We start from the raw sequence: 26,834 nt of genomic DNA on the forward strand, positions 1-26,834 counted from the left end.
CTGAAATGCTTAGTCACAGATCATTAATACAATAGGAAAGATGGCTCTAACTCACTAATAATAAGAGAATCAAAACAACTAAGATTTTACTCCATACCTAGAAAACTGGAAAAGATGACAAAAGGTGAGAATCATCAATTTTGAAGGGTTTATGAAAAGAGAAGCATGCTGATAGATTGTTAGTGGAGCCTGACATCCATCATTCAACAAGCATTTTTTAAAGTACCTGTTATGTAACATATAATAAGTAGATTCTGGGGAGATAAAGGTAAAAATGAAATGACTTTATCCTCAACTAGTTTATATTCTTTTTTTTTGGGGGGGGGGGGGCAGGAATACATAAGTATAGACAAAGTAAACCCATGGCAGGGCTTTCAATAGCTGGGGAGAAAATAAAAACTTTCATGTAAAGGGGTTACTAAGCAGTTTTGAAGAAAACATGGGATTCTAAGAGGGAAAAGTGAGGTGAGGGTCCATTTCAGACATGGGGAATAGCCTGCACAAAGCAATGAAAAAAGAAGATGGAAAGGTGTATTTGAGGACTAGCAAAAAGGCCAACTTGGCTGAACCAGAGAGTCCCTATTGATTGGGAAATAACTAAATAAAATTGTGGTATATGAATGTAATGGAAAATTACTGCATCATGATAATTAAGACTGCAGAGAAGCATGGGAAAATACACAAATTAGCAAAAGGCTAAATAAAAACCTACTGTATACACAGTGACTACAACAGTATAATGGAAAAAAAATAAAACAAAAACCCAATCAGAGAAGCTTGTCCCAGAAGAAGAGAGAAGAAAACTTAACTCCCCCTGTCTTTGTAGAGGTGAGCATGGAGAGGAGGAAACTTCTTGTAAGTTTGTTTATTGTTATATCACAGAATGGAAACAGCAGCATCCCATCTATTGCAAATGGCTAAGAAATACAGTATATGTGTAAAATTTAAAGAAGCATGGGAAGACTCATATACTGATACTGACTGAAGTAAGCAGAATCAGGAAACCATATTTATAATAATTAAAACAATGTAAATGGAAAAAACAAAAAAACAAACAAACAAACAAAAAAAAACCACAAACTGAAAGTTCTTTAAGTATGACCAAGCCTAGCCTTAAAGAAGAGATGAAAAAATGCAACTCCCTCTTTTCTTTGCAGAAATGAGAACTATGAGAGTTGGATACTGAATATGTTAGTTGGTATGTTGGTTAGTTTTATTGAAAGTTTATCTTTCTCTCTCTCTCTCTCTCTCTCTCTCTCTCTCTCTCTCCTTTTTTACTAGGGGACAAATCCCTGTTAAGGGAATGGGATGGGATACATTTGGAAATGAAGATGTAAAAGCAAAAGATAACAAACGTTACAACTTTTTAAAGAAAAGCAGTGCTTAGCAAGATTTGCATGTTTCTGCTCATATGTATAAACTATAATAATAGTTTAATTATATACCTAGAAGTCTATTCAATGATTATATATTATTAAACAAATAGAAACAGATGGGAAACATTCTGTTTCAGTATGGACAATAAAATCTAGGGTAGTTATGTAAACAAAAACTATTCTTTAACCTAAAATATCTATTCTGTTTCCTTTTTAATGGTTTATTTCAGGTCATTCAAGGTCTATCCCAAGATCAAGAGCAGACAGATATGAAGACAGTTTTCATGATGATGGAAGATACTCTCGTGATCCACTGCATCCTCGTGACACTTGGAGAGAAGACCTAAGGGATGATGTATTTCCTGGACCTTCATTTAGATCTAATAGTCCTCCCATGAGTGAAGAAAATTACTATCAGGAAGATTTTGGCCGGGACCGGGACTTTTCTCGTGCAGACTCTCGGGATAGGGACTTCAACCAGTCTGGCTCCAGAGACCGGGACTTTGGCCACCGGGACTTTAGTCATTTTGGTTCTCAGGATCCAGAGTTTAGCCACTCTGAGTCTTGGGAGCATGATTTTGCCCATCCAAGTTCCCATGAACCTTCTTGGTCTCATGAGAATGACTTTGGTCCTGAGATTTTGGGTGACTTTCGATCACCTGGTCTTATGGAAGAAGAATATGTGGACATGGACAGTCAGGAGTATGACTTGGACTTTTCAGGCGAGGCAGATTATGAATTCCAGCAGCCAGTGCCGAGGGGCAGGGGCAGGGTACGCAGCAGGGGCCGCGGTGGCCGGGGTGCTGTAGGCACTGCTGACCGGGGTGGCAGTCTTCAGAATAAGCGGGTGACTAGAGGCGCACTTAAAACCAAAGTCATTAAAGGGGATGTTAGGAAAATTCCCACCATAAGAAAAGTGAACACTAAAAAACTGCCCCCTATGGTTCCCTATCGAATCATCCCCAAAACTCGAGGTACTAATCGAATTAGGAAAACTATTCTAAGACCCGATCTGAGTCCTGGGGTCACCCAAAGGACTGAAAATGTCCAGCGTCCTTTGCGAAAGACTCCTTTGCGCCCCAATCAGAAGATTAGTCGGCTACCCAGAGGAGAAGTCAGTTTTGACCTAGTCGACAATTCAGACATTTTTTCAACATTTGGGATAGAGATAATCAAATGGGCCGGATTTCATAAGATAAAGAATGATATGGAGTTTTCACAGCTGTTTGCGGCTCTCTTTGAGCTGGAAACTGAAACCTGTGCGAAGATGCTGGCCTCCTTCAAATGTTCTCTGAAACCAGAACACAGAGACTTCTGCTTCTTTACCATCAAGTGTTTGAAACATTCTGCTTTGAAAACCCCCAAAGTTGACAATGAGTTCTTGAACATGCTTTTAGATAAAGGTGCTGTGAAAACCAAGAATTGTTTCTTTGAAATAATAAAACCATTTGACAAGTACATGATGAGACTCCAAGACCGCCTCCTGAAAAGTGTTACTCCCCTGCTCATGGCTTGCAATGCCTATGAGCTGAGTGTGAAGATGAAGGGTTTCAGTAACCCTGCTGAAGTGGCAGGTGCCTTGGAGACAACTAATTCCTTGTGTCGTAAGTCTTTAGCACTGTTGGGCCAAACCTTTTCCTTAGCTTCCACGTTCCGACAAGAGAAAATATTAGAAGCTATTGGCCTTCAAGAAGTAGCTCCAGTTCCAGCAGCCTTCCCTAATTTCGATGATTCAACTTTGTTTGGAAGAGAATACATAGAGCATCTCAAAGCCTGGCTGGAGAACAGTGGTCATCCCATCCAGATGAAGAAGGCAGATGTCAGGGCCACAGAAGGAGTGGCAAGCATTCCTTCTCCAAATTCAGATGTGATCCCTGAGGCCCTAAATGGAGGTAAGTAAAGAGGCAAAGACCTTTGCTCATATGCTTAATCTTTTCATTTTAAGGAATGTTGGTTGTCTTCTATTTAGAGATAGAAAATTTCTTTGTTTTTTTTAGCCTTATGTAAACAAATTAAGATTGACTGTATAAATGATTAACATTAATAATCCCATTTTTATAGCAGTTTGAGGTCTTAGGAAGATTCTTCACAATAACCCTGTGAGGTAGGTTGTACAAATATTATATCCATCTGCATTTTATAAATAAGGAAACTGAGGCTTGAGGGGAAAACCTTGCTTAAGGTTAAACAACTATTAGATGGTGGCCTGGGTCTTCTGATTGCATATCCCACGCTTTTTCCATTATACTATGCTATCTCTTATTGAAAAACCCACTGGTCTTGGGATACTACAGTAAGTGGGATAACTCTGGGATGGCCCCTATCTTTACCCTCTATAGCCTTAACAAGACTGGTGAAATCATCAAATCCCAAACAGACAATGTTTCCCTGCTCCAAAAAGCCATTTTTATGTCTGTATAATGATTTCACTGAGGTGGCTTATAAGATCAAGATCCAAAAGAAATCTAAATAATAATCTAACCCCACTTTTGCATTTTGCAGTTGGGGAAGCCACATCCCTGAGGCTTAATTGAAGTTACTTTGCCCAGGGTCCCACTGGTAGTGAGGGTTGAGTCCAGCCTCTTCAGTTTTTTTGGACTTTATTTAAACTTGGGGTTGAGTGAATCTTCCACCAGCGACAGCCATGTTCTCTTCTGGTTTCCAAAGCATTTATGAGTCAGGACCTAAATTCAGCTGTAGACTTCTTCATTGGCAATATTGTTCTAAGATAAAATCAAAGTTTTTTATGGTTTAACATTTTTCACATTGTTTTGACTTCACCTCTCCATTCTTCTTACTGCCCTTCACTTAGTCATTGTGGACAGCTTTGTTCTCATGCTGCATCCTCTCTCCCTCCATTCCTTTGCCCAAGCTCTCCTTCATTCCTAGAAATTCCCTCCTCATCTCTACCTCTTAAGAGTTTTTTTGGCTTCCTTTAAGGTTCAGTGCAGGTACTACCTCCTATGAGAAACCTTCCCTGAACACCTGGTTATCAGTAATTTTGCCCTTCTCAAATAATTTTGTGCTTATATATCTCTTTATGTGATGCATCCCTTAGTAGACCATGAGTTCCTTAAGGGCAGGAACCGCTTTTCATCTAGAGCCACTTTTAGTGCTTGTTTAAGTTAATTAGGGAAAGAGAAGAACTTATGTTCAGTACTACAGATAACACAGATAAAGAACTGCCCCCTGCCCTCAAGTAGTTTGTCATCAAATACAGAGATTGATTAGGAAATAACTACTAAGAAGTAAATGGTACTGGAGAGTGTTAATCTATGGATAAGTATACACTTGACTTCTTGGGAGTGACAGGTGATTTCATTGGTATGGGTATTCCCTTTATTGATGAGGATCCCAGCCCTTCTATCTCAGAAGTTGTATGATCAAAAGATTTCAGTCTCTGCTCATAAACTTAATGTTTACAAACCTCACTTCATTTGACCATTGGACAACAGATATAGATATAGATATATATACATATATACATACATATATATACATACATATATATATATATATATATATATATATATATATATATATATATATATGTCCTCGCCCATACTAGATACCTCTTGAAAATAGCCGAGTGTAGATGCTGCTAGAGCTGGTATTTTACTCTTGGTGTTATAGCTTTCAAAAATACTTGAGCTTACCTCATCAGAGCATCAGAGGAGAACCTTAGAAGAGACAGACATAAGTAAAAGCAATCCAGTTTAAACCATGGTCAGCATGTAAGAGGATGAGAAAGGACTGAGAGGTCAGATGAAAAAAAAATTTACCTTCATTTGGAACGAATCAAAGAATGCTTCCTAGAGGAAGTAGTATTTTCTTAGTTACAGGATGAAAGGTTTTAATTTTTTAAGAGTGTACACATCGAAAATTGTCGTGCTGAAAATCTTATTGCCCTAAATTCTGAATTGTAAAAAAATCAATATGTTTTTCTAGAGGACAGATGATGAAACTTAACTCCCACTTAAGAGAGTGGAAGTGGGGTTAGTTGAGCAGAATGTTGATACCTTGTCAGAACTGCAACAAATAATTGTGTGTGTTTAACGAGTTTTCTTTGTTACTAGTTAGATTTCAGTTTAGAGGGGAGGAGGGAATATTTCCAGAAATGACTAGTTTTATTTTAAGCAGCAGTAAAATATTTTTAAAAATCATCTCTTTATCCTTTAGTTTTGTGGCCTGTCCCTTAATAATTATGCTGTTTAACTTGCCCTCAACATTCTAAATTTTTGAATGTCATCCTGGTATTAAACTTCCAATCTCTGGTCGCAATATTATTTCAAATGTTAGTCTCTAAAGAGTGAGAGTATTAGTGGTTCAGATCGACTGAGAGAAGCAGCTTTGAGATCCTTGTCAGGCAGCATTGGTTTTATGAGACCTGAGCCTTCCAGTACCTCTCTCAAGCCTACTCTGTTTGTTTATTACAGTTCCTCAGCGAGCAGACAGAAAGGTTGTTGAGACAATTGAAAAATTTGTGAAGAGTATAACTGAAGGCAACTTGTCCCCAAAAGAAAGAGCAACATTAAAGAAGAACCCTACTTATTGGTAGGTATTTAAGAAATGCTCAAGCACATGAGGACTTTCTATCACTCAAACATTAGAACTAAGAATTTCAAATAGAACTTTCTGAGGTTTTGTTAGAATTGACTTTTATATTGGAAAGATATTCCTCATGGGGAGCAAGGCCTTCAATAATGGATATACATTTTTTTATTCTGCTCAATGGATATTGGAATGAGTGGAGAAGTGGAAGAATTATTCCAAACTATCATCTAGGAAATTGTCCTTTCCCATTAAGTCAATTCATTCATTGCCCATGTTGAATAAGATCCTGGGATAGGAGCTGCAAAAGATACAAAATTGAATTGGATGAATCCCTGCTTTCAAGAGATTTACAGTCTAAGAGCTGAGACAAAATCCACATAAATATAATACAAAATTCAATAAGTATGCAAGGGAAGTTTAAAATGTCATGAAAATTCATAGGAAATATAAATCATTTCCAGTTGAGGGAACCAAGAAAACTTCATCTGGAAGTAGATTAGGTTCTGGGTTTTAGAAGCTAAAAGAGTTTGAGGAGAGGTGGGGATGGGGAAATTACACATTCCAGAGAGTGGTTTGTGAGCAGATGTACAGAAGTGAGAAAAGGAGGGATAGACTTAGGGAAGTGTAAGTGATGTAGTTTGTCAGAAGTGAAGAGTACACTCTGGAAAGGATTGGGAGAGAAGGCAGCTTGGAGAACATATGCTCCAGCTCTGTGATTTTGCAGAAGAAAGTTAAGGCCCACCGTGGGGCAAAGTAATTTAGTCAAAGCCAGGTAGTAAGTAATCCAGGCTGCAAATCTAAGCCTGGTGGCTCAGTAGCAGTACTCTCCCGTCATACTGGCCTACTGTAGCCCTTTCATTATACTTATAGGCTGGGCATGAATCTGCTGGGGTAATAAGTGGCAGAACAAGGATCTGATGTCAGTTCCTGATGCCAGAGCTAGTGCTTTTCCCTCCCACACTGCCTTGGGTTATTTTTGCTGCCTCCACAGATGAGCAGGCTAGGTGTTGTATGCATTCTGCAGTGGGCATCATTGATGCTTCAAAGTTCAATATCATTAAACTTAGGTTCCAGTTTAATGTCAGCATAGTTTTTAGTGGGTTGATTTATGAAAGAAAGGGGATACATTGTGAGAATTTTTAAAAATTTTCTGAGCCTGGTTTGCTGTGCAAAATCTGTCTGTAGGATCATGAAATAATGCAGATTCCATTAAAATGACCATAAAAGGATGTGATTCTTCTTCTCATTCATAGAATTTTGTACTCTGGCGGTGTACAACTTGCTACTCCATGATCTGGCATTTGAGTTTGTTAGTGTTTCTTAAATTGAAGTCTATTAGAAGAGTAATTTCTAAGTCCTTATAGATAGTCCTCTAAGTCCTCTAACTCCTTAAGATAGAGGAAACAAACCAAAACAAAAGTCAGTAGCAAAATTTTGCTGTAACATTTATAGGAGACAATTTGCATCCAAGATTGATTTTTTTTTGCCCTTGGCAAAAGACTTAGAAGTAATTTGGTGACTGCCCTCAAATAACTGTAGGCTTATTACATTGAAAAGGATTTAGACTTATCATTTTTGTCCTTAATAGCACAATTGAGACCAGTGGGATGGACATGGCAGGGAATATTTCAGATCCATATCAAAAGAAATTTCTTAACAATTAGAGAGCTTTTCACAACTGATTTTTTTCCCCTAAATGTAGTTTCTCAAAATTTTCTATCACTGGAAGTCTTCAGATCAAAGCACCACTAGTTGGAGATGTTGTGAAGGAGGTTTATTTTTCACATGTATTCAACTAAATGATCTCTAGGGTCCCTTCCCAATTCTTAAAATTCTATGCAGTTCTGTTATTGACAAGCTGATATGTTATAATTTCAGGTTGAGTGTGATCGTAATGAATCATCATTAAGTATCCATATGTTCCTGCCACATATAAAATATTGCCATATATATTGACAGTTACAAAAACTAAGACATAGTTCCTACTCTTAGGGAGTTTAAAAAAGTTTGTCAAAAGAAAGATTTGTAAGAGGTATACAGTGAGGGACAAATATGTGAAATTATAATAACATGATGAAATAGTAGTTATCTGTTCTGTGCATCTGGCAGATTAGATTGTACTGAAATGTGTCATTTACTAAGGTAAACTTGACACATAGATCTGAACTAAAATTTATATGTAACTACCATTTCTTTCTCACAGAGAAAAAGATGACATTTTTCAAAATAAAATTTTATTTTTAGAAAATTAACTAAAATCTTTCCCTCCTATCCCCTATTGAAAAAGAAAAACTAAGCCCTTGTACCAAGTGAACAAAGTTTCTAAAAAATAAAAAGGAATGATTAATTTAAAACTCATTAAATATTTTATGAAAATGTAATAGAGAAGGTTGTTTGTGAACAATATAATATTCACCTAAAGTATTTTAATATATTCCCTTCCTTTCTAGGTTCTTATCTGATGAGGATAGTCTGGAGTATAAATATTATAAGCTAAAGTTGGCAGAAATGCAGAGGATAAAAGAGATTAAAAAAGATGAGGAACACCAGCCAACTTCAGAGGAATGTGCTGTGAGAGCAATGCTATATGCAAGGAAGGTCCAGAGCCTGAAGAAGAGATTGATTCCCCGTAAGAGGCTTGGGCTACTCTCATCTTGGGGGATCAGTGGCTGGAAGATGAGAAAATCTTCTGTGGGGACACAGACCCTTCTTTCAGCAGGGACCATGCTGAAGCATCAGGTCAGACATGCCCACGGGGTATTCCAGGTAAAGCCTTCTGTTTCTGATGTAAACCGCCATGAGAAGAATTTGCCATCTGAGGAACCTGGATCTCTTCCCTGTGACCCCAGTCCAGGACCTTTGACCTGCCCTGCAGGAACAACTGGGATGGAGGTCTCTTCTGCCTTGCCTGAGTCACCCCACACTCCCTCATCTTCCCAGTTTGCCAATGGTAAGTGAAGATTTCATATTAAAGCTCCAAAGCCAGTAGGAGCTAAAGACAACAGCAAAACTATTAATAAAATAATACTAAGGGATAGTTAAGCAATTGTATCGAAGAGGGATTAATTAGCCTTATTCTGCTTGGCCCCAGGAGGTGGATCTATGCCCAGTGGGGGGAGTTTTCCAAGGAGGCAGATTGAAGTTCAGTTTAATGAAGAATTTCCTAACAGTTAGAGCTGTTCAGCAATAAAACAGGGCAGCCATATGTGTTAGTAGTAGTACTACTACTAATAATAATAATTCCATTTTCTGCAGCCCTTTCAAGTTTATAAAATTCTTTCCTCACAATTCTATGGAGTAGAGTGTACAAATATTATTATCCTTACTTTACAGATGAGGAAATTGAAAAGTAGAAAAGTAAAATAAGCTACCCAAATTCAAACAGGTATAGAGGCAGGATGAGGCCTCCTGACTTGAAGTTCAGTGTTCTTTCCATCCTACCAAGTCAAGTCAAGTCAAGATGCATTTTTAAGCACTTAACAAAAAGTAGACATTTATCCTCAACGCTTAGCATAAAGGATACAAGGAAAGGCAAAGTTCCTGCTTTCAAGGAACTCAAAGTGTTCCCTGCCACTGGATGTTTTGGGTAAAGGTTAGATTATCACTTAAAAGATTTTAGGATTTAAAACTCTTAAGGACTTCATCTAATCAAGAGTACCATGAATAAGATTCATGGAGAGGTTAGACTAGATCAGGAGTCAGCCATCCCTAAGGGAAGGATAGGTCTTCTAAAAATATCTTTAGAATAATGATTTATTAAATTTTAAAAAAATAATTTTATTTATAAAATTTGTTTATTCATTTTCTCCAGAAGCCCCTGTTAGGCTGCATAGATACCTGATAGTATCTTAGTATATAATGAATTTATCAGGTTGGTTGTCACTTTGAATGGGAAGAAGCTTAGAGGGTATGAGGTATGGGATAGATAGGAAGAGTAAAAAAAAGAAAAAAGCAGAGTTTTCATAAGTCCCGAGTTAAGATTGTTAAATCATGATTCTAAGAATAAGGTGCTCTGATAAGGTCTCTCTCAGTTGAGGACCACCCATTGAGACAGGTGGGAAGAAGGAAGAGCTCTGGTCCTGTGTTCTGATACTGGAAAGGATACCAGCAATCGCCTATGGTTTTCCCAGCAAATAAGGCTATAGGTGTAAATGTGAAGGATCATACATTTAGAGGTAGAAGGGACCTCAGTGGTCACTGAGCCTGACTCCCTAAAGAGACAGATCCAGGCAGATCAAGTGATTTGCCCAGGGTTGTACCAGTGCTATTATTCAAACTCAGATTCTCTGACTCCAAAGTCAGTAATGTTTCCATTTGCCACCAATTCATCATTTTGTCTTTCTTCTTCTTAGTTTCTTCTCTTTCTTTTTTCTTTTCTTTTTTCTTTCTTTCTTTCTTTCTTTCTTTCTTTCTTTCTTTCTTTCTTTCTTTCTTTCTTTGACTAAGGCAATTGGGGTTAAGTGACTTGCCCAGGGTCACACACACATCTGAGGCCATATTTGAACTCAGGTCCTCCTGACTTCAGGGCTGGTGCTCTATCTACTGCAGCAACTAACTGCCCCTTCTCTTCCTTACTTTCTGACTTATGGAAAGTTCCCCTTCCCTAGTAGAATTTGAACTCCCAAGCTATTTAGTTTGTCATTTTATGCCCAGTTTCTAAGACAGGAGTCTTGAACAGAGAATAATGTGTACATTTAGAATGTGTTGGTTGGTTATTTTGGCTAAAACTGCTAATTATGTTTTCAAAGCACTAATTGCATTTGAATCCATTAACGGAATTCCCTTTAAGGTCTCTTCCAGTTCTAGTATTATATATATTTAAGGAACTGCCTATCTCTGACATTCTTAGGATTCTCTGAATTCAGAACTAATATGTGATAACTGTTTTGCATTTTGCAGTTGATGCTAAAACAATGGATACTGCTGAGAAACTAGCCAAATTTGTTGCTCAGGTGGGACCAGAAATTGAACAATTTAGTATAGAAAACAGTGCAGATAACCCAGATCTCTGGTAAGTAACTGCTGTATCTTCTTGATTCTAGCACAATAAAATACATTGAAAATTTCCTAAAATTCCATCCTTGAGGTCCACATTTTGGGATCATCTTCTAAGTGTGCTGCCTTGCCCAAAAGTCTGGCTCAGTTCATGTCACTTTGTTTGAATGATCCCTGGAATTAACTTGTTTTAGTGTCCCTCTATACTGAAGGAAGTTTAAAGCAATCTTTTAGATGCAGTGTGATGTGGAAATTGTATTCGCCTTGGAATTCATCAAATCTGGGCTTGCCTTAAAAGCTCTGTCATAACTCTGACATTCCTGGCCTCAGTTTCCTCATCTGTAAACTTAGGAATGACTTTTAATGCCTTCCTCTTTTGAGGAAATGTGGTCTGTCACTGTTAATTATCATTTCCTGTTCTGAACCACTGTGGTGACTCTTTGATGTCTAGACTATAGAGAGCATGTCATGTGCAACAGCTGATTGTCGATTGTGCATGGTTGGGATGGAACAACAGTCACTGGCATCTCTTTCATATGATTTTGTGCATTGAAAGCCCTACACATAACACTACTGCTAAATGGCAATTGGCAAGCATTACTTAGGCCTTTCTAGGATCCTAGAACGTTAATACTAAGAGGATTAACCTTGGAGATTATTTAGTCCACCTCCCTTCATCTTACAGATGCAGAAACTGAGGCTCAGAGGTGAATTTACTTGCCAAAGGTCACACAACCAGAGCCAGGATCTCAATCCAGATTCTCTCAGTCTTTTAATTTCATTCCTTGTCCAGTGTTTCCCCCATTATACTGGGTTTGCCTTAGACCCAATACATTGTGGCTTATTTCCCATTGCTCATCAATAACAGTGTGGTGGGGGAGGAGGAAGAAGATGATGACAGCAATGATAACTTATATTTGAATAGTGTTCAGGTTTACCAACATTTTCACATTTCTATTGACCACATTTCCTATGTAATTGATAAATTATTTCATTGTCTTTATTACACAAACCCAAAAGGAATTAGAAATAGTAACGGTTTACATTTCTCTAATGTTATGTAGCTTACAAAGTACTTTCTTCACAAAAACACCTCACAAGTGATTTATTTTACTGAGAAGGAAACCTAGTTTCTAGCATTGGTGATTTGCCACAGCTCCTCAGATAGTCAGTATTGGAGCCAAGTCTTAAACTCAAGGATTCTGATTCTGACTGTATACCTTTTAGACCTGCAATTTCCTGATCTGTGAAAAAGGGTTAATGATAGCATTTTTACTTGCCTGGTAGTATGCTTCTGAGGGTCATATACATTAAATATAGAAGCAACACTATAAAAGAGCACCCTAAAACTGAATAATAACAACCTCATTTACCTGGAAGTCACTTATTCCAGAGGCTTAATTATCTAGAATACAAGAAGAAACATCAATAACAACACAAAGCTTCTGAGAAATAAGAATGTCTTAAGATCAATATAATAAAATTCATTCATGTGATAGCTTGCTTGAGCCTTGATTCAGGGCCTTAGTGCTAACTCTGTAACCTTTTAGACAACAGTTGTAACCAGCCTGGTTACCTAATTTCCCAAACTGTGTCTTTCTTCTCTGGGCCTCAGTTTTCTCCTATAAAATGAAGGTGCTGGCCTGACTAATCCATGAGGTTGCTTTAATAGCTCTTCCATTATATAATTCTGTCTAAAACTATATACTTTCTATTCTCTAGAAGCCCAGTTTCTAAAAGAGAAAGGAACAAGATAGAGATACAGATATGTAAATGTTTGGAAAAGCATCTATTATGTCTTATAGTAGTTCTCTAGTTCTGTATCTTAGGAGGATGAACAGTTATGAAGTTAAGTGGAAAATGAAGGATTCTTCTCTCGCTCTCTTTTTTAATTACTTCAGCATATTGGCATTCTATTCCTAATGGGACAGAGTTAGACTTCTTGGGCTTGATTTGTTTATCAGTATATTGACTATTCTCAAAATTACAGAATGATAAAGCTGAAATAGACCTTAAAGGTCAAACTTATTCAGTAAATGGAAAATTAAAGGTTAAGTGACTTGCTTAAGGTCTCACAACACTGTAGCCACAGTGGGGTCTTGCCATGTCCAGTATTCCATATACTACACCACCCTTTCCTTCACTGATCAAATCCATTTCATCATTTAGTGTACCCCTACAGTCTCCAATCTTTCTCAGACATATCAGCACCTATGCCACCAAAGGAATGCCTTTGCTTTGTTCTCCAGCAAGTTATTTCCAAAGAATCCTTTAACTTAACTGATGGAATTTCATTTTCATTCTCAACCCAGGTTTCTACATGACCAAAATAGTCCTGCCTTCAAGTTTTATAGAATGAAAGTGTATGAACTGTGCCCTTCCATTAATTTCACAAAAACCCCACTAAATCTCAAAGCAGGAGAAGGTCTGAAATCAGGGAAAATTTCAGATCATGGGGAAGAAGAGGAGCCGGAGGAAGAAGAGCTTGAAGGAGATCATTCTCAACAAGGGACTGAATTGGAGCTAGAATTGGGGCCTGAGGAAGAAGAAGAAGAAGGTACAGAAGATGACACCTCAGCTCAAGAAGCATCCTCCAGAATTGGAGAAGAAATTGGTAGAGCAGCTCAGTCAGAGGGGATCCCCTCTGAGGAGGCACAAAACACAGGAGCGGAGGGCGATGGTGCCAGTTTAGCAGCTCTGTCCCAGTCCTCTGCTTCGAGTGCCTGTTTCCCTCGAAAGAGAATCAGCAGCAAATCACTAAAAGTTGGCATGATCCCGGCTCCCAAGAGGGTGTGTCTTATAGAGGAACCTAAAGGTACCTGACGTGTCTTTGCATTTGTCTCTGCAGCAAGGTGTTCCCATTTAGTCCATGACAATGATATTGTTAACTCCAGAACTGTATGTTCCTAATGATAAAGTGACACAGTACACGTGTACCTTGCTTATTACTGAAAAGTTGTTTGTGAAATTAAAGTTGTTTGTGAAATTAAATTCTTGTAAATTGAACCATATTTTAAATACACTAGGAAGACACCCAATTTAAAGGCACTTCATAGATTAATTATATAAAGCAAAAACTTTGCATTACATGAATAATCACTTTATACTTTCTTTTTAATAAACTCAGATTTTTGCACATTGAGTTTTTAGGGATTACCTTCAGTTGTTCTCTGATTAATGGTACGTTACGCTGAACCCAAGTGAAATTATTTTTATTTACTAATCTGTGGGTAGATGCTAAGATGTCTTAATGGCACTGTGGCCAAACCATTAATAGTGAAAATTTCAAACTTTAAACTCTTAATATTTGGCATGCTCTTAATTTGACACTTTGGCACATACATAGATGAGCAATCATTAACAAAGATTTAAGTGCCTGCTGTTTATAGAACTAGGTTCTAAAGAGAAATAACAAAGTTGAAATAAAACATGATCCCTGCTCTCATGGAATTCATTGTCTGGTAGCAGAAGACACCAACACAGATAACTGTAACATACAAACAATAGGACAAGATAAATTACTTGAGGGGTGCAGACAAAGGCCTACAAGATGGGGAATCGACATGACTGAAGCACTGCAAGGCCCTAAAGTGCTGTATATCAGGAAGATGAAAAGTAATGTGGGGCACGTTTTGTGCTAGGTGTGTTTACTATTCTGTGTATAACAACAGCTTAAAACTTAGTGATACATGTAGCACGTATGTGGGCACCACATTTGAGGAAGGGCATTAACATGCTAGAATGTACCCGGGGAGGGCAGCACAGGCAGGGACCAAGAACTTTGCCAGTTGAGGATTAGTGGAAGGAATTTGGGATAGTTAGCCTAGAAAAGGAAAGAGGTACAGCTGGGGACAGGGAATCTGGTTAGAATTCATTTTCAAATATTCAAGAAGGGTTTGTCATTTAAAGGGGGCTTCAATTTGTTCTTGAGTCCCAAAGTGGGTAGAAGTTATAGGAAGACAGATTTTCAACCTGGTACAAGAAAGAGCATCAATTGGAGCTTTCTAAAAATGAATTGGGCTGTCTCTGCAAGGAAGAGTTTCCCCATCACTGGAGGCCTTTTAAAGCAGATTCTGCATGATCACCTATTAGAGATGTTGTAGAAGAATTTGGGCTCTAGGGTGGGGTTGAACTAATTGACCTCTGGGGCCCCTTGGGGCTTGGGGATTCTAAATAGTAGCTTTGAAGTTTGAGTGTATCTGACCATGATAGCAGATAGCTTGTCTTTTATCTTGGAGAAACCGTTTTAGATCTCTATATTTAATGTGAAAAGTAGTAACAAGATAGAACGAAGCAAATTTAATTACCAGCATCTTTGTATTTTGATGTTATAACCTTACAGAGCTACAGTGTGTAGTTCACATGGCCCCAGGGATATGAAACTTCCTTTATGAAACTCCTAGTGCCATGTACAAGGGCATGTGTTAGGTGCAAGGTAATTAGGACCTACCTCCTTCCTCAGGAAACTTGTGCTTTTGTGTACTGTATAGAATTTGCAGTTATCTTAAACAGTTTTCTCTATAAGTAATGTAGAGAAAAGATGATTATCCCCTGATTTATTTATTTTATTTTTTGGTCTTGTAGTTCATGAACCTGTGCGAATTGCTTATGACAGGCCCCGGGGACGCCCTGTGTCCAAGAAGAAGGTGAGGTTCCACCAACATGAAATCCTCAACAATGATGCATCCATTTACAGTTTGGAAATTTCACATTTCATTCAGCTGTTAATTGAACAAGTTTCTCTTTCCTTCTTGTGATAAAAAAGAGCTGTTTTTAAGAACTGTTTAAAAAAAAAAAAAAAAAAAAAAAAAAGGACTTCATTGAAGTGCTACTCAGATGCCTCATTGTGGTGTGGTGATGACTCAGGGTTCTTGGAGTCTGCACCATCACAGCACAAGCTCTTCCAGTCCTATCAAGCTAAAAAGGTTTGGATTATGGATCCAGCCTGTTTAAATCTGGAAAACCTCAACAAAAAGTTGGCTTGCCAGGGAACTTTTTGGCTCCAAAAAATCCTAAGAATTGCAGTTTGCTTTGTTGCTGGGAATACTCAAAAGTGATAAAAATCATAGATCTTTTTTTTTAAGTAATTGTAGCTTTGTGTTCTGAGATATAGGTAGTGTGGCCTTGGGACTGGGAAAAGCTGGATGCAAGTTGTGTCTGATATGTACTGGCTATATATCTCTGGACAAGACAGTTAACCTCTCAATTCCCTGGGCAAGTCTCTAAGATTATAAATTGAAGAATAGTTATAATCTACATTAGTCGAAGGAATTTGCTCAGTCACCAAATCACCTAATACATATGTGAAGAAACTGGAGTGTTAGACATGTACGTGTGATTCTCCATAATGAGACATCTTATTCAAATCTCTTAGCATCTTCTTAAGAAGAAAGAAAATTACTGTGCTTAAAGCTTAGTAGTCACTAAGCACAATTAGTTTCTAAAGCATTTGTATAGTTATACAGTTGTCAACAATTAAAAGATCTGTTACTTCATCAGTAGGTGTCTTCCCCTTATCCCCACCATTGCAGATCACACTCCCTCTAGAATTTAATATATTTCCTCAGAGTTGTCATAATCAAAAATTGTTTTCAACACCCTTTGCCCAAACTGTTGATGAGCCTGCCCATCCTTAGCTTGGCTGGTCCTCAGACAAATTGTAAATAATTACTGGGCTTAATTAGGATCTATATAGTTTTTGAGAACCCAGGGTCATCTTCATAGATCATAGATCATGAATCTATCTTCATGATAGATTTTGTTGAGTTACTAAAGGACTTGCAGCCATATAGAGCAGCATTGTTCCCTGGGGACTGCAGAGATTAGAAATGAGATTGGAAAGCTACATCCCTTTATGGCTACAACATTGCAACAGGTGTGTAGTCAGAAAACAGCTGGCTAACTGGCACTACCTGTGTGGATTCCGGATTCTCATGGTTTTGGTATAAAAATATAAATCCCACTCCAGGGATTTATGAAATATAAACAACTATCTACCTGGGGTTCTGATATCCTGTGGTTATGCAGTTACTTTTCTGAACTATATTTTTCTCTAGTAAATTTCATCTTGTTTAATTCAGGCCATTCTTCCAAAGTTTCACAATTTTTTGGTTCTAATTATAGGATTGAAGAATGTGATGTAGTGAAAAGAGGTCTGGATTAGGAGTTGTGGGGATCTGGATTCAAGTCCTATATCAGATACTTACTAGCTGTAAGATCTTGGGCAAATCACATAGCCTCTCTGAGCATCTGTGTCACAGGCTTATTGGAAGTTTCTGGGAAGCACCATATTAATGCTAACTTTTTTCATTATTATTACCAATGAGGTGCAGACAGAAGTGGGCCTGGCATCAGTTGCTATCCTCCTTTTTTATACTTTGTGTTCCATAGATGGCTATGGGAGTCAAGAATAACTGTCCTGGGATGTAAGCTCATCCCCTGTAGGCTCACTGGAAGCTTCCTTGTTACAATTCTAGCAGCAGATAGAACAACAGAGATCCCAGTCCTACCTGATTTGGATTATTATTATCCTGATTTTCATACAAGAAAATCATTTGTGCTTATCTAGCCCTGAGATACCTCTTGTTCTTCACAGTTTTTGAACTATTTCTGACAGTGGCTCAACAAATCATATGTGCCAGTTCCTCTCCATACCTGCGGCTATTGTTCCTCTGAACTGGGGGACATCAACTTATCAGAAGTGGATCAATTTTCTCTTCCTGTTTGCTTGGCTTTTGGTCAGTTCTCCATTAGCTTCTTTTGTTCTATCTTTTCCAGTCAAATTAGGAAACAAGCAAAATAAGAAGTGACCTGTTCTGGTATTCTTTTGTCACCAGTAATTGTCCCATCGATGTGGAGTAGCTGTCCTAGTCTTTTGTTTAGTCTCTTCCTTTTCTTCCCCAATTCAACTTATAAAAAATCACTTGCTTGTCCTTAGCTTTCCTTGCCAGTCCTGGATCATCCTGATGGAACCCAAGTCCAAGCTCTTCATTTTACAGATGGAGTAATCAAAGCACAGAGAGGCTCACTGACTTGTCCAGGTCACCCAGAAAATAAGTATCTGAGGGACTAAGGCAGGGTATGAGCTCAGGGCTTCCTGACTCTGGATGCATTCCTTGCTGTAGCTCAAGTCACTCAGCAGCTGCTGATTCTGAGCACATAGGACAAAATACCAGGCCAGATGTTTTTAGTTTTTATCTTCTTAGCTCGTCTAACTTCCAGGTTCTCTATATGTTGTTTAAAAATTTTAAAACTGAATTTTGTGATTCTTCCTTTGAAATTTCTTTGTTCCTTTTCTTTGACTGAATCTCAAGGGTCATGGAATAGCTCACATTTCTGTCACACTTCCAGATTTGTAAAGCACTTTTCTCATAGCATCCCTGTGAGATAGGTAGTACCCTTATTATTTTCACTTTATAGATGAAAAACCAGTTTAAAAAGAAGACTTACCCAAGGTCATACATTTATGAGTCCTCGAATCCAGGTGTGATCTAAGACCTCCTGACTCTTTAAGCCCATACTTATTCCACCACCACACATGGTCCTGGTGATCCTATATCATTGTCTCCCTCAGTGTCTAGTGCTGTGCTCTCTGCTTTATAGAGGCTTTATTGAATAAATGAAGCATATTGTAATTCAGATAGATTTAACTTTTTTCTTTCTCTCTTCAGAAACACAAAGACTTGGAATTTGCTCAGCAGAAACTGACTGACAGGAATGTGGGTTTTCAAATGCTTCAGAAGATGGGCTGGAAGGAGGGATATGGCCTGGGCTCACGTGGGAAAGGAATTAAGGAGCCTGTAAAAGTGTATGTAATGGTAACCGACTTCAGAAATGCAAGAATATCAAAACCATAGGGACAGGTACTCCACTGCCCAGAGAGAGCAGGAGAAGGAGGTTTAAAAGTCGGCCCTAGAAGGCTCGTTGGTGTGGCTTAGGAGGAAGAGCCCAGGGCTGGTGCTGTGGATTATGGGGCCTAGTCTCCATGTATTACTTTGGGCAAGTCAGTTTATTATAAAAAGCTTCTGTTTCCTCATCTGTAAACTGAGGAAAATACTCATTCTACTGATCTCAGAGAGCAGTGGTGAGAATTGTATGAGAGAAAGCACACAAAGCTCTCACAGCTGTAAAATCAGATTGTAGAAACGTTACTATTCATGATACCCGGCAGGTCCCATCGTTGGAGTCTTAGGAGAAAAGGAATGGGAAGTAGGCCCCGGAGCAGCTGAGCTAACTTACTGGTCACTGTCCTGGGAGACTCCAGGTTCCTATTCACCATGACTCTTTTCTGAATTGTTTATGTCCTGGTTCTTACTCTCTTTAAGGGCGACTCATATACTTCTTAGGTACTTCTCAGAGTCAGAGATGTTTATAAGCCTGGCCTTAAATAAAAAGAAAGGATAGTGGGGCGATGTGGGGAGGCAGAAAGGTGTTTATTTGATTTTGTTTTTCTTGGCTCTGGGCATCCACGGAAAGCAGAGGAATTAAGGTACAGTCAAAAGAGGATTTGGAGCCAGCACTCAGTACTGTATGACCTTGGAGAAGTCACCAGGCTCAGTTTCCTCCTCTTTTAAATGAGGGAGTTTGGTGTTTAAAGTAGAAATAACTTAATATCTGAATCAAGGATTTTAGGAGATTTCAAGACTTTGTCATATTTTAAATAAAAGCCAAATTTAAGGTCATAAGCTCTTTAGAAATGTATATTTTGGAAGTTCAGCCAATGATTTGGACTGTACAATCCATTTAACAGTTAATTTAACTATCTTTTTAATCCTTATAATTTTAGTAATATTTGCTGTTTTTAAATGCCAGGCCACAAATGGCCCCGGGGCATGCAAAAATGGCTCCAGGTTTAAAACCTGGAACCCCTTTTCATTCAGAGATCTGAAGTTATTTTCAAGGGTCCATTGTGTGTAGCAAGTATTTAAAAAATAAGTTTGAGATCTGCCACATAGGGCTACACTAAATTTCTACAGTATAAACAAGGGATTTCCAAGTCTCTCCTTAGGGGTAAGTACAGCTGTGAATAAGGTAAGTACATTTTGTTTTTCTCTTAACTTTTTTTTTTTTAATGTCCCATCACATAACCTCTGCAGAGACAGTTTATCATATACTTGACTATCTATACATGTTGATTATTTTAAAACTATTCTCTGTACTTAGTCATGTAGTTGAAAAAAGCAGAGTCCTATACTAATTGTTCATTTTACTCCCATAGGGGAACAACCTCTGAAGGGGAGGGCTTGGGTGTTGAAGGGGAAGAAAATAACGAAGATACATTTGATGTTTTCCGTCAAAGAATGATACAAATGTACAGGCAGAAACGAGCAAGTAAATAGGTATGTGCTTGGGCACGTTTCATTTCATGAATTCCTGCCTACACTGAAATTCTAGTTTTGGAAAAAAAAAAATCTGAAATGTTTCATTTCAGAAAAACAACAACAAAACCCCCAAGAATTTTATTTTTACAAAAAAGTCATCAGAATGCAGATCTATCCAACTTCTTACCCTCTAGGTTTGCAGAAGAAATGTGTTACAGGCTGAAAACGCAGATGTTTGACAAAGCTGCTACCCTACAGGCTTTCTGGTGATTTTTAGTTCACTTCAGCAATGTGCAAAGGGATTTTCTTTGGCACAGTGAACTCAGAAGTTAATGTTACCCACTTCCTAGTTTGTCAAGCTTCAGGATTAGCCTTGCATTTGCTGCACAGGCTGACTGTCTGGGTGCCAGCTTACCTGGAAGAGACTCCTTTTGACTTGCAGAATTCATTCCGTCCTTTCGTCAAGGTTTTGTCTCACCAATGAAGAAGGCCTGCATCTGAGCCCGTACAGGAAACAAGAAGATTCAGTAGTCAGAAGACCGTACCAAGCATTTTCCTTGTCTAAGTTCAATTAGTGCTGGCATTTTTTTCCATTTTCCTATTTTTTCAGATGCCTTCTTTTATTCCAGTTATTCCTCAGTCAAACTTTGGACAAAATAGTTGTCTTCAAGGAACAACCGAAAACATTGATTAAAGATATAGCCTTAAGGTGGTTAATCTTGAATTTTTTCTTTTTTTCTTTTTTTTTTTTTTTTTTTTTTTTTTTTTTGCTGACCTGGATTATCAGCAGATCCAGAATATATATCTGTGTGGATCGCCATAGTGAATGTATATACAGAAGGAAATATTTGTCTTTGGTGCGAAGATTGTTTTTTTCTTTTGGAGGTAAAAAGGACCCTTAAATTTCCAGAATCCTTTTTGTTTATTTTTAACCTCTGTCTTAAACCTTTAACCACAAGTTTTTTTCAAGTCTTTTTCATAGTTTCCATTTTTGCTCCTCAGGGAAGCAGAAATGAACTAAATCAGTTTCAGGTTATCCTATCAGAATGTAGCACTAACATGAAATTCAAAATACTGAATCGTCCACTCTGATTTCCTATCCTGTGTGCTAAAAAACAAAATTAAAATACAATTGTTTTTAATCTGATTGAACATTGAGTGACCTCCAGAAACTCAGCAAATCTCTTTTTTGCTTATGAGACCAAATGTATCCTAGGAATGATTACAAATCTCCCTTTCTAATTGCCTTTCTGAATTTCAGTAGAAGACAAACTACAGTGCCAAAGTGAGTCCACTGGAGAATGTCTGGAGGTTCTTCAGAAGACATGGAAGTCTTTGAACTTGACAAGTGTGTTTACGTGTGGGCAAGTCTTGTAACCTTTTCAGTGTATCTTAGACCTAGTACAGTCCTGCAGTAGTCTTAGATACCAGTGTTCAGGGGGGAATAGTCCATTAGACTACTTAACTTCTTTCTCCCCAGTTGGACAAGGGTCCTAAGAATTCATAGATTGTGCCACAGTTGTTAAAAATAAAAACAAACACTTTAGTGTCCCGCCCATTGCTTCTTCTGTGATGTATTTTTTGCATGTGTAGCAATGGGTAAAGGATTATTTTTATTACAGTCCTTGTGAGGGAAAGGGGAAAAAAAATCCTGTCTTGGGATTTCCAGTTCATCTGTTTCTTATTTAAAAGACTATGACTGAAGTCTTAATCCATCTAGCACCATACTTCTTGTACCTACATACAGAATTCTGTATTAAGTCCTTTATGATAAAGTGTCAATGTTGAAGTTTTTAACAAATGATAAAATGCAAGACAACTTGGGATCCTCTTCAGTAAATTATTACAGCTGTCCTGCTGATTCAGCTATAAAGCTAAAGGATAGAAAGCAATCATTTTTCCTTGAAGAGTTACAGAAAAGAGAGAACTGTCTTTATTTTGGGTTCCTTGAGGAATCATTGCTTCCCCAAAGCAAAAAACCAAAACACCTTCCAGCTGTGATGACCAGGTTTCTCTTACTACCTTGACTGTCAGCAACACCACTAAGCCAATCCCCCAGGAATGTAATACCACAATACCAGACCAGATCCTCTTTTCCAGATGCTCTCTCTAAATCGATCCAACTGCCAAAGCAAAATACCAATAGGTATGCAGTATTCGGTCTCACAGGTACCGTGGCATCTTGTTCTGCCACGTGGCAAATGCCTCTGCCTTTCAACCAAAAGTTTAAAGTGTCAAGACTGGCCTGTATTGATTCAAGACCTAACTAAAGACAATTCTTACTTTTCCTTTGTGATTTGGTTTGGAGATGCTGAAGAGTTTGGCCTAAGGGATGAATGAACGTGCCTCATTCAGAAAAGCTTAACAAAACAGGCAGCTGTACAGCTACATTAGAAGATTCAACATAGGCTTCTTTGGGAAATTTGGGGACAGCAAAAATTTATGTGGCTTTTTCTGGAACCTTATCACAGAGGTGCATTCCCTGCACCTTTTTCTTAACTTATTTTCAATTGGCCGTTAATGATGGTCTTTTGGAATTAGACATTCTTCAGTTGCTAATTTTTTTTTCAAATGTGGCTTTATGGAAGCAATGTGATTAGTCTCTGAAGACAATTTTTCATATTCCCTCAATATGGGTGTAGCTCTTTGCAGCTCATCCACAAGAGACTTTGATGCTATTATTGCCACTTCACCTCTTCTTCCATATTGGCCTTTTGGAAGCACTTTCATTCTTTCAACTAGCTAGAGTTCTGTTTACAATTAAGAGAGTGTAATTTCAGAGTGTGGCTACCCACATTGGGGCACTCCTACTTTCTCAGCCACCTAGTCCCTAGTCATTATTCTGGGAATGTTTTGGTTTGAGCTGAGATTGCTGGTACAGTACCATTTTGGGGTACGTGAAAATAACCTATAAAGACTTAGGTTATATTCCCTCCTGATTGCAATTCATTGGAAAGCAATTTGCTGGGGTATAACCCACTCTTGGAAAGAAATATGAATTGTGGTTCTTGAGGGAGTCTTAAACTGCTGTCCTGGATAATTGTAGTATGGTCGGTCTTACTTGTACCAAACTTCCGTTTGGGGTGAGATGCCAGATGAGCAGCACTGGTGCTAAGATTCTAGTGTGGCTCACTATTGGGTTCCCCCATACTACCTGCCTCTCCTTTGTGAAAGGAATCCCCCCTGCTTTACCCTGCTTCTGCAGGTTGAATTGAAAATGCAGTACATAGATGTTGCACAAATACACTACTTTGTTAAAGTTACTAGTTTCTTTTCTGTTATTTTAGTTTCCAGGGTCTCTTCGTGAAGACTACAAGCATCAATGAAAATTTTAACTTACTTCCATGGTGTGTTTACTGTCTTTTGGTTTGTTTTTACCCTGGGTAATCTTATAGTGAATTTTGATATGTTCCATGTAAATTGACAGTGCTAAAGCCTAGAAGATGCTTGTGATGATGGAAGTTTTTTTGGGTTTGTTTTTTTGTTTGTTTTTTTTTTTTAGTTGTGAACATTGTTAACCTTTTAGCAGCTATAATAAATGTAGAGAGAAAACATTTCCAATGGTTTCAATTATGAATTTGTAAAATGGACCAATTTGGGGGAAAGCAGCACATTTTGGGGTACAAATTGAATTTGGCTATTTTCAGTAATATTTAGAGAGTTGATTATATGTAGAAGAAAATAAGATTGCTTGGAACCTATGACAGAACTGATGCCAAGTGGGAAATTTTAAGTTCAGTGTTTGAGAGAAGGACTCCGATAACAGAGTTTCCAGCAAGGAAAGGGGCTGGCCCTGAAAAGAGGCCAAACAGGCCTGATCTCAGTGCTCTAGAGGGTGTTCATGCATCAGTTAGGGGGTTACAATGAAAGACTTAGGAAGTCCTCCATTATTCAAAATTGCAACACATTGATGCAAGAATCTTTGCTTTTTTCTCCTTCACATTCCTAATCACATTTCCTAATTATTCTACTTGTGGTTCAGTTTCTAAAAGCACAAGTAAAGCATATGTTTGATAATGTAGCTTTTCTGTGAGTGGTTGATTCCACAGGTCATAAAAATGTTATTATTCTGTGACAGTGTGCCTCTGTGTAAGTGGAGAGGGACACCAGAGCAGTTTCAAAAGTCACTTCCCCTAATCTTAATTTCCTTATCTATCTAATGGTAGAGTTGGGCCAAATAATCATCAAGGCCTTTCCCAGTGCCAGCACTGCATTCTGAATTCATTTCCAGCTCTAATACCTTTTGGGTGAAAGGATTGTCAATGCCATCTACTATTATTGTCACCACTACTCACCTACCTCTCTACTATTAAAAGTCATTTGTAAGGGGCAGCTAGGTGGGGCAGTAGGTAGAACACCAGCCCTGAAATCAAGAGGACCTGAGTTTAAATCTGGCCTCAGATACTTAAGACTTATTAGCTGTGTGACTCTGGGCAAGTCACTTAACCCCAATTGCTTCAGCCAAAAAAAAAAAAAAAAAAAAATCATTTGTAAGGTTTATATGACAAAGAGAGAGCTAACTCCTGGCTTAAACTAAAGAAAAAAGCCCAAGACCTGAATTTGAAATCTCTACCAAGGTCAAATGAATCAACTTGAACCCAGACCTCCCAACCTGATCTAAGAGGATCTAGCATATAACTTAACATCATAATGCTTTAATTGAATCCAAGCTTGAGGGTTTCAAAATTCTGCCACTCGTTTATTTGCTGGGTGATTTAGGCAAGTTTTTAAATTCCTGAATCTTGTTTCCTCAGTGAGATGAGGACAATAACAAAGTAGTAGATAACAATGGAAGCAGATATAACTATAAAGCAATGTATATACATATATGGCCATTCTAATTTCCGGTTTTATATTCATATTCAGTTCTCTTTCTCCTTCATGGCTCATAGAAGGTCCAATCAGTGAGCACAGCAGTTATGAATGCTGCCTCTGTAAAGTTATTACAATAGTGTCCTCTGAGGTTTATTTATGGGAATTTGAGCTGCTTCAGCAGTTCAGCTAATCCAGCCATTCCCCATCACTTTTCACCTGACTGCATAGATTCCCTGCATTCTTATTCTTCATGGGAAGGCCAGTTCTTCTAAGCTAAAAGCTCATGTGCTGCTGTCGGCCCTTCCTCTGTCTTACAACAAACCAGGGGTTTTAGAATGTCAGCCCTGGGACTGTCTTAGGACACATGTTAGCTGGGAGAGCCCTTAGGTCAGAGCTGGGAAGGCTTTTATGGGACATAGGATGTCAGAGGTGGAAGGAGCTTTAGAAAGCGTAAGGGTGGACAGGGCCCTTAAGACTATATCAGAACTGGGATAGCCCTTGGAACACAGAATTTCTGTCAGGATTGGAGGAGGAACCTCGGAACACGGGATGTCAGAGCTGGGAGGGCCCATGGAATGAAGAACATAAGAATTGACTTGGAAATCCTAGGTCTTGAGGACTGCCTGCCTCCCATCTTTGTGTAGCTTTGGGTAAAACCCTTACTCTCCTTAAGGCTCAGGTTTCCGTTCTGTAAAATGGGATAGGTTGGTCCTCGTGCTCTTCAGGGATCCTTCCCACGGCAGACTGGATTCTGGGGCCCGGGACACATCCCTTCAAGTGGGGACGGAGAGGGCAGGGAGACTGTGGCGCATGCTCCGCTAGGGAGAGGCGGCAGGCACGTGGGCGGCTTCTAACGGCCTCATACCCACTGAGGTCTTTGCGGGGCTCGCAGAGGGTCGCAGGAGAGGAGGAAGCGTTTAGGCCCGCGGGGAACTCTCCCAACGAGGGGGTGAGTGGACCAGATCGGACCCCAGAGTCCATCCCGGCTCCATTATCGGCCTTTTGTCCCCCCAGGCTGTGTCCTCGCAGCCTTCAGGGGCCAGTCCCACCTTCCCCCCCCCCCCCCCCCCCCCCCCCCCCCCCCCCCCCACCCCGGCTCCACACACCCTCCCCCACCTCCACAAGCAGCGGCCGCTTCTCCCAGCTCCCCTTGGGAGCGCCGCCTCCAGGAAGCCTGCCCTGATTCCTCCACTCCCACCCCCGCCCCTGTTCCGAAGCTACACTCGGAGGAGTGAGTGGGGTCCCCCTGCAGAGGGAGCGAACGGGACTTTGGGGCCAGTTACTTACCTTCCCAGGGCCTCAGCCCCCCCGGTGTAACCAGAGAAGGGTCTCCGAGGCCTCCGCCACTTTGGAGCTTCTCGGAACGGGGAATGTTTCTTGGGGGTTTGGGGGCGGAGGAGAGGGAAGCAACCCCTCAGGCCTGGAGAAAAGGAGGAGGGAGCGCGGCCTTGGAACTGGGATACAATGTTGCACGCCAGCCTTCACTTGTATCAGGTGCGTGCCCCGGAGGTCATGTCTCCAAGCCTCAGGCTTCCCTCGGTGAAATGGGATCCCAGTCCTTGCATCGCCCATTCCCCTGGGGGGCTGTGAGGAGAGTACCGTGGGTGAACCTTCACCCCTTTCATTCCTGCTGGTTGTGCTGCGGTCCCGCGGATGCTTCCCAAGGCCAGTACGCATACCTGTGGTGTATACCTAGGTGTGTAGACCCCAAAGATCTGTCTAAAAGTGGCTCATAGTGGGGCAGGAAGAGACATTTCTAACCCCTCCTCTTCCA

At 39.3% G+C, this 26,834-nt stretch overlaps 2 protein-coding genes across 17 annotated transcripts in view; both read left to right on the forward strand.

Moving 5' to 3' along the window:
• Window positions 1-23,799, forward strand: part of SUGP2 (SURP and G-patch domain containing 2) — a 61,050-nt gene extending 37,251 nt beyond the window's left edge. For 6 of the 8 annotated variants that reach the window (XM_031948157.1, XM_031948155.1, XM_031948154.1 and 3 more), the window contains exons 3-11: window positions 1,607-3,268; window positions 5,813-5,930; window positions 8,381-8,880; window positions 10,830-10,941; window positions 13,238-13,740; window positions 15,510-15,571; window positions 18,596-18,732; window positions 20,143-20,263; window positions 20,440-23,799. In XM_031948157.1, coding sequence (XP_031804017.1) covers window positions 1,607-3,268; window positions 5,813-5,930; window positions 8,381-8,880; window positions 10,830-10,941; window positions 13,238-13,740; window positions 15,510-15,571; window positions 18,596-18,732; window positions 20,143-20,263 — 3,215 coding nt within the window. In that variant the 3' untranslated portion in view covers window positions 20,440-23,799. Of the gene's footprint in view, window positions 1-1,157; window positions 1,199-1,606; window positions 3,269-5,812; window positions 5,931-8,380; window positions 8,881-10,829; window positions 10,942-13,237; window positions 13,741-15,509; window positions 15,572-18,595; window positions 18,733-20,142; window positions 20,264-20,439 lie in introns of all 8 variants that reach the window. The other 2 variants (XM_023496843.2, XM_031948160.1) reach the window with 2 other exon arrangements.
• Window positions 23,800-25,859: 2,060 nt separating this feature from the next.
• LOC100935364 (semaphorin-4D-like) overlaps window positions 25,860-26,834 on the forward strand; it is a 62,768-nt gene continuing 61,793 nt past the window's right edge. For 5 of the 9 annotated variants that reach the window (XM_031948163.1, XM_031948164.1, XM_012542172.3 and 2 more), the window contains exon 1: window positions 25,860-26,009. The gene's annotated coding sequence lies outside the window, so the exon portion shown is untranslated. Of the gene's footprint in view, window positions 26,010-26,184; window positions 26,555-26,834 lie in introns of those variants that run through there. The other 4 variants (XM_031948169.1, XM_031948170.1, XM_031948166.1 and 1 more) reach the window with 3 other exon arrangements.

The sequence above is a fragment of the Sarcophilus harrisii genome, chromosome 1 (assembly GCF_902635505.1).
Source record: "Sarcophilus harrisii chromosome 1, mSarHar1.11, whole genome shotgun sequence".
In the NCBI taxonomy this organism is placed as follows: Eukaryota; Metazoa; Chordata; class Mammalia; order Dasyuromorphia; family Dasyuridae; genus Sarcophilus; species Sarcophilus harrisii.